The following is a 7,995-nucleotide window of genomic DNA, read 5'->3' as shown; positions in this document are numbered from 1 at the left end:
CAGGCCGGATTAAAGTGCGTGGCGGGCCGCATTTGCCCCGCGGGCCGTAGCTTGGACACCCCTGTAGGCTAACTACGGTTCTCGAGATACTGTATTCAGAGAAAACTGTGTCCGCCCTACCCCCCTTTCGGGTTTAGGTTTTGCCGACTCAACTCAGCTGCTTCTGATTCCGATTCTGATTTTGAAATAATCAAAGGTTAGAGATTCTTCATAGTGATTAGGTCAGAGTCTAAGAGTTTAACTGTCCAATGCAAAGATGGTGGATTTACTCATCATTAAAAAAAAAAATCTGACAATCAGGCATAAGATGGGCATTTTTGTGTCATACGAAGCAATGTCTATGATTTGTATTCAGATGATGGCATGAATTGGTAGGCTATCTCTGTACTTCCGTGACATGTTAAATAAGTGTTCGTTTTCAGAGATGCATGAACCAAGGTTATGGAAACCTCGAAGTGGTTACATTCCTTCTGAAATTAATCTCTTATTAACAGATTCCATACGGCCATGCTATTGTTTTCTTAATTTCTTTTTTTTTTTATCCTGCATTGATGTATTTGCGAGTTCAGCTGTCTCAAGGGAGTGTTGTGCATCATTGTGGTTCTATTTTCACATTGCACTCCTCTGCACCCAAAAAGCCTGTTGCAGTCTTTCAATCCTTCAGTTTAGACTGCAGAACTCCGAAGAGCCGCATACATCGATTTGCTCAAGGAACTCGTCCTCGATTCCGCTTCATGTGAGTAATGAAAAAAAGAAATTATAATAGATAGCCTATTTTTTCACTTGTTAGCCTACAGCGAACGCTTATTTAAAATAGCCAACTAACAGCAATAAAGTTGTTTTCCTGACTGATAAGACCACACATTGCAGCTTCAGTAGGCTATAGGCAAATTAACGTTTAATTACAAACAATGGAAAGGATTTGAAAAGGATGCGTATGCCTATTGGTTAACTTTAAAAAGTAACTTTAGGCTAAATGGTTACAGAAGACATCGAAACCATGATTAGGCCTAATTTATCCATTTTACGGAAGTAGCTTATCGCCAAAGATTCATCTTCAAGTTACATGTTGCAATTCAAACGAATTCGAGAACTTCAAAGAAATGAAATTAACACGAAAGTTTAAGTCACTGAAAAGAGTGAAATGTAACCAGCCTGTCTGTCATATATGGATAATTAGTTTTGTGCTATTTTAGAATTAGCCTAGGAAAAGCCTCTATTAATTATAATTCTTTGCCATATTAAATATGAGAAGGCTATAACATTTTCTACAAATAGGCTAGATTAATGCAATTTAGATAGATAGGCTAGATTACATGTTGGCCCTAGAAAATTCTGTAGGCTAGGCTATGTTTATTTTTTTTTAAATAACAATAATATATATATATATATATATACATAATAGGCATGCTCAAAAGCCTTTTTGGGATACAAATGTGTTCAAAGATGTTTACTGTCCACAATCAGTGAAACTACCCAGCTAATAGTCTGACAGCATGCATAATTTACATAAAGATCATACTCTTCTTTGTGGATTAAACATAGGCTACAAAGAAAACTAAACTTCCTTTAGGTCCTTATACCTGTCCACAATTGTCTTACATTAGGTCTACACACACAGTTTGTGGACAATAAAGCCTATCAAATGTCATATAAAATGATTAATTACATTTGAGCATAGTGACATTTTAATTAATTTTAAAGGACACCAATGGTAGTATGACATAGGCCTACTTAAGGATATTTAAAGATGCAGACAATCCAATTTTAGATAATAGGCTATTTAATGATCTTATATATTGTCAAAAAGTTGATGGTTATTAATGTGTTGTAAAGGATTTTAAAGAAGTTAAAATCAAGAGAGGAGGAGGAGGGAGGAGGGAGGGAGTGAAGTAGAGATCAACGGAAGTCTCAGACCGCAGGGATTTTTTTGTTTTGCATTGTGTGTGAAACAAATTAGTGTAAGACTGCAGTGGAGATTAACAACATTTTTAATCTCATGGGGTCATTATTTTTAGGAAGATATCTGCAAAATAAGAGTGATAAGATGTGGACCACGTTGTTCATTTGTTTTGGTAAGTTCCCATTGGCCTGTTGCTGTAAGTGCATATTGCATTCTGAATCTGTTTTAAATGAGGATGCCACAGACATGAGAGTCGATCATCTCTAAAACTCTCCCTCTCTATTTTTCTTGACAAGGCTTGTACATCGTTGTCTGTGAGGCCAGTGGGCTCACAGTTTACTATGGCCAAGCCGGAAAAGACATTAAACTGAAATGTCATGAAGGCAGCGGTTTGCTTACTTGGAAGTATGAAAGCACTAACATTCTCACTGTCAATAAGAATGGACGCCAAAGCACAGGTAATTCACCAGTTTATATGGTATTACATATAGTTGATAGTTTGGCATCCTAGTTATTGCATTACAATTACAGAAATATTTTAGGTTGTTTAATTTTGTGCCATTTCATTTTTCCGTATCTACGTGCAAAATTGTATACAAATAAATTATATATCCTTTTCTAATATTTTTTTTTTATTTGAAAGGGAGTTCTGAGCTTGCGTCGAGAGCAAAGTTGTTTGGGTCAGTTGGTCTACAAATCAGCAATCTAAAGCCTGAGGACTCAGGGACTTTCACATGCTTAACAACCAAAGGAAGTCAGACCTCAAGTAAAGTGACACTGAATGTGTATGAAGGTGAGAGTCTGCATTTACAGAATGGAGTTAGATGCCACCTTTTTGTCTCTAGGTTTAAGTATATGCATGGGCAGGTTTTCCCTCTAAAAAGGTTTTGTAGTTTCAGTTCTACTACAGACAGTCTGTAACCTTATGAGTTTGTCATGAAATATTTTGCAGCTATGGCACTGTTTGGCTTTAGATACACAGTGTAGATAATGACAGCGTACATTATCTTAAACCATTCTGAGTAAACACTGGTATAGTTAGTAGAACTGTAAAATCCTCCAAAGCAAAGCAGAGTGAATGTTTTTGTTTGTATTTTTGTCTACTCCTCATGTCAGTACAACTTAGTTACAACAAGTAATAGCGAGCACTAACCTGCAATATTGCCAAACCTAGTGAATGGCTTTCCCGTCCCACCCAGTGTGTTCTCTAACTGCTCATCTCATCTGTGTCTGTGTGTCAGTCTCAGTCTCAGTCAGCCCTGCAAGTCCCTTACTGCTGTCCAGTGCAGCAACACTCAACTGTCATGCTGATGGACCCCAAAAAAAGGTGGCATGGAAGCACAATAATCAAGATAAAACAGCTGAAACAGGAAAAACTGTAACTCTAGGCAGAGTGGAAGGTTCTCATGTTGGAACATGGCAATGTCTGGTCTACTACGAGGAAACACCATTAGAGGCATCTCTGGACATTGATGTCATAGGTTGGTCTTCTGGACATTCTTTACACATTTACACATTCTTGTATAGGCCATGCAAGCAATTGACTTGTAAGAGGTACATGAAGTTCTCACCCCTTGAAATGTGATTTTACAAAGGGCACAGCCTGGGCAGTCACCTTAAAGCAACACCAAAGAGTTTTTTTGAACCTTAAAATAATGTTTCCAAAAGATCGGGTAGTGGATCTGTAGTTTGATGGAATACAGTAAACATAAGAAACTACAAATTTGACTTGCATCTGATGTCGCAATACATCGTACTTTCATAAGCATGCAACATATTCTACCTTGTCTGTGGACATCCTTATTTGCAAAGCTGGTGCTGGATAAACAAATAGCGTGCGTGCGACAGAGGAAACGTTCTTTGGTGTTGCTTTGAAATCATGGCATGTACTGTTGTTGATATTCTACAGGTTAACAAACAACACTAACATCTGTTAACAGTTGGGTGTGATTGGAATGAGTGTAACCGTTATACTGGGCCCAGCATCATGCAGATGAGTGTGAGATCCAAATTGTCTTTCCTCCCAGGTATGAAGGAGCACAACAGCAATGTGACGGTCAAACAGGGGAAAGATGCTGTCCTGCCCTGCTCCCTCTCCAAATCTAACTTGGGACCTCTGCGTGTGGCTGGAGGAGGGTGGAAACAGTTATCCCCTGCTGCTGCTGATGCCCTGCGACTGCCCTCGCTAGACACCAGTAATGCTGAAGAGCTCCGCTGGAATACTGGTGACATAGACACAGCTAAAGTGACCATCTCTAAGGAGAGACTCACCGATTTTGGTATCAGGCTGATCAAAGTGAGCTCATCATGGTGTTACCATTATTTTGGTCTCCACTAGTCCACCTTTGTCTCTTGTCTATATGCCTCCACTATTCATGCTGTTCTTGGAAAAAGAGTGCACACTTTTGTTTTCTACTTTTCTCTTCTTTTTATGTGTTCATACTTGGCTCAAAAACTTATATCTTTATCAGGTTGCTGAAGACCTAAGGGCAAAAACGTTGAGCCAAGTAGGAGCAAATAAAACACTCAAGAAAAGGAGAGAATAAAACTGCAAGAATAAGTTTGGACTCATCTTGTCCTGCTCCTGACATGTTCTCATGTTCTCAATGACTCACAGTGACCTCTACTCCACCATTCATGCGCTCACGTTAACTCTCCTCACAGGTCCAGCCTTCCCAATCAGGCCAGTATCAGTGCTCTGTTGAGTTTAAAGACAGAGGAGCTCTGACCACAACCGTGACTCTTGAAGTGACAGGAGGTGGTGGAGGTGGCGGTGGCGGTGGCTCTGGGAGGCCAAGCAAAGGTGTGCACCAACACTCTAGCCATGCTGATCTTATAATGTCTGTTATAATGACTGTAATGTCATTATCAGTGTGTGTGTGTGTGTATGTGTGTATGTGTGTTTGTGTGTGTGTGTGTGTGTGTGTGTGTGTGATGGCTTAGGCGCTTAGGCCGAAACGCATCTGTATGGACATGGTCTAAATAAATAAGCAATGAGAAAGAGCTTGAGAGTGCGGCTTTATCATCTACATAAGAGTGACATGACCAGGGTAGGAATTTCACGGCGGCCACGACGGCCATGGCCGTCTTTGCCCCTTGCGTTGGCCGTGATGCCCCTTTGATAATCAGAGGTTTACAGGCCACTGTGGCCTTGGTGCCCCCTTCTTTCAATATTCTGGTTTGCGTCCGACTAATAGCGTATTTTATTAGCCTATGGCCTGACAAAATAATCTTAGCATTCACAGCGCAAATTAATGTAGTCTTTTATGCAGTGGAGAAAGTGACAGCGCACGGCAAGAAAGAAAGTGCGTCCAGATTCACCCATTCTTCTCAGTTTAACTACAGTACTTGCGAAGTAGCCTACTCATCATACAGACATCACAAGTATCACATCACATGAAAGAGTTTTTTCTCAGCTTGTAAACGATGTTAGCCATTTGGTGAACTGTTCGCGAGACAAATAAATACTATGATTAAATTGAATCATAAATTCTAGGTTCTGCGCCTATCTCCCTACCCATTCATCTTGGTGGAATACTTCACGAACCCTTCGTTCAAAACATGGCAAACCATATATCAAAATAAACAGCAGACCTTACCAAACACGAAGGTTTAAAGCAGTCCCCTGTACAGTTAGCCGTTCCAGAGTAATACGGTTTTGAATTTGCAGCAAATTTCGACATGCATGTCTCCAAATTTGGGCTTTAAGTTTCACTATGTGTTTACATTTTTCGACTTCATAACAGGCCAAATACAAAATGTAAATGTTACAAATATCGCCTAAAATCAGAGGATATACAGCTGACTAAGAGTTTGTTAAAGTAGCCTTAATGATCACAAAATGCTAAGCATGCATCTAGGCTATTTGATCATTCATAACAGGCCAAATATAAAGTAAATGTTAAATATAGCCTAGATATCTGTAAATATTAGATAATCAGATGATTTACAGTTCTATGTAATATGTCATGTTTCATGTTTTTGTAATGTTTCATACAGTGATGCAGGTCTACTGCTGTGAATAGGCTAAATACAATTTTGATCATTTTTAGAGCCTACTACTGTATAGTTAACTTTGGCCTTTGTGCCCTGACATGTGGCCTTTGTGCCCCCCACCAAATATGCCCAACTGAAGGCCAAGTGGCCTTGCCCCTAAAATGGTGAAATTCCAAGCCTGGACATGACACTGTCATGAACATGTCATAATAATTATAAACAAGTCATAGACGTTTATGACATAATGCTTCTGTCAAGTGTCATTCGGTTTTTGTAATGACAAGTTAGGGTTAGTGTTAAGGTTATGACAGTGTCATGTCACTCTTATGTAATAACCTAAAGTAAAGTGTGACTGAAGAAAGTATACCTTAAAGTTTGTATCATTCTCTTAATCCAATATTTGTCATACATCTCGAACTTAAAAACTGACGAACAGTCCATTTTTGCAAATAAAGCATTATCAGCTCATCATTGACGGGGCTCTGTGAATTTGTTTTCCTGTAGGAAACCCTAATCCTCCCACTTGGCTGGGCCTGAACATGTGGATCTGGGTGGGAGTGGCAGTAGGGAGTGTGGTCCTCATTGCTCTCGTAGTCGCTGTGGCTCTCGTCCACCGGAGCAACAAAAGGAGGAAGGTGAGAGGAGAAGGTGGGGTGGAGGGGAGGTATCTTGTGCTCCAAAAATTCATTTGGGATGAATAATCTATCTATCTATCTATCTATCTATCTATCTATCTATCTATCTACCTACCTACCCACCCATCTATCTAGTAGTGAATAACAGATGTTTTGATCAACAAACCAAAGGATGAAGGTGTAAAACAATAATCTTGTCTTGGTTGACTTTGTCTTGTCTTATCTTGTTTGACCCACAGATGAGAATGAGGAAGCTGAGGTCAGTCAGAAAACCTTTGACAGCTAATGATTACTGCCAGTGCAACCGGTAGGCTACCGACCAGGGATTCTCATACCATATAAATTTAAGAATTTTTTTTTTAAATTGTAAAAAAATCTAAATCAGCCTAAAAGATTATCTTAATTTACAAGTATAAATACATGAAGAAGAATTAAACACAATTATATTTCTGGTTTAAATTTCCTTTAAACAAATTTAATCAAAACTATGTGACTGTAATCCCTATATAAACCTTCTTGTCCAATTCAGTAAATATAGTGTATATAGCCCAGGCTTGATATGGCATTGAGTTGTCAGGTTGCCATCATTGGTGCTGTTGTTAAATTCTGACAGACCACCTCGAGCAGTAAACCTAGACAGACCAGTGCGGGTCCCACGACAACAGCGCCCTGAAAACATTCAACTGAATGGCGGTTACGGAGGAAGAGCACACGTTTGATGGAGCAAAAGGAGAGAAAGAAATGAAGAAATAATCATCACATATCACGTGTGTGTGTGTGTGTGTGTGTGTGCGTGCGTGCGTGCGTGCGTGCGTGCGTGTGTGTGTGTGTGTGTGTGTGCGTGCGTGTGTGTGTGTGCGTGTGTGTGTGTGTGAGTGAGTGAGAGAGTATGAGGGACTGAGAGAAGCCAATGCAGCGTATCATTTATCACATTTAATATTACTAAAAGCTTGAATGCTTGTAAATGATTTTGTATTTACTATTACCAATATTGTCTCTGTCATCTATAAATAAAGGAAATATAATATTTTGACATGTTTATGCAGTAGAGAAATGTTGTATTAGAAATATGGACGATTTTGAATGTCAAATTACAATCAAATATGTTGTATATTTTTGAACTATTAAACTTGGAAAAATTATACATTTGCTAAAATTTTGAAGTCAGTTTTCTGTGTATCCAATATCAATGACTGCATATGCTCACTGCTCAATAAACTGGTGCAGAGACTGCACACAGGTGGTCTCATAGCCTACTGGTAGTATAAAACACTAGAAACACAAATGCATATTCACATGTGCGTGCGCACACACACACACACATTAAAGAAGAGAGAATGCAGATGCGTACATCAGCTGCACACCTGACAATTCTTATCACAATTTTGACATGTTAGTCTCGGATAAGACAATTCATTCTCTGCATTTGCTGCTAGAAGATTCTTAATGATATGCCTGCAT

At 39.2% G+C, this 7,995-nt stretch overlaps 1 protein-coding gene across 1 annotated transcript; it reads left to right on the top strand.

Annotated features, from left to right (window-relative positions):
* The first annotated feature begins 447 nt into the window (after window positions 1-447).
* On the top strand, window positions 448-7,678 carry LOC143119470 (T-cell surface glycoprotein CD4-like). The gene is made up of 10 exons (XM_076281005.1): window positions 448-736; window positions 2,019-2,075; window positions 2,200-2,361; window positions 2,547-2,696; window positions 3,145-3,384; window positions 3,931-4,199; window positions 4,568-4,706; window positions 6,404-6,534; window positions 6,774-6,841; window positions 7,148-7,678. The coding sequence occupies exons 2-10, from the start codon at window positions 2,048-2,050 to the stop codon at window positions 7,251-7,253; spliced, it is 1,293 nt and encodes a 430-aa protein (XP_076137120.1). The 5' UTR covers window positions 448-736; window positions 2,019-2,047; the 3' UTR covers window positions 7,254-7,678.
* The last annotated feature ends 317 nt before the right edge of the window (window positions 7,679-7,995 follow it).

The sequence above is a fragment of the Alosa pseudoharengus genome, unplaced genomic scaffold (assembly GCF_046254945.1).
Source record: "Alosa pseudoharengus isolate Yale_2024_CS ecotype anadromous, Long Island Sound unplaced genomic scaffold, YU_APseudo_1.1 YU_APseudo_1.1_scf_12, whole genome shotgun sequence".
Classification (NCBI taxonomy): Eukaryota; Metazoa; Chordata; class Actinopteri; order Clupeiformes; family Clupeidae; genus Alosa; species Alosa pseudoharengus.
The sequence above is the reverse complement of the archived record's forward strand: the minus strand, read 5'-3'. Positions and strand labels throughout refer to the sequence as shown.

Coding starts and splice junctions, on each gene's coding strand:
- LOC143119470 (XM_076281005.1), top strand. CDS start 2,048: ATGTGGACCACGTTGTTCATTTGTTTTG. Junction 2,362..2,546: donor GAATGGACGCCAAAGCACAG/GTAATTCACCAG, acceptor TTTATTTGAAAG/GGAGTTCTGAGCTTGCGTCG. Junction 3,385..3,930: donor TCTGGACATTGATGTCATAG/GTTGGTCTTCTG, acceptor CTTTCCTCCCAG/GTATGAAGGAGCACAACAGC.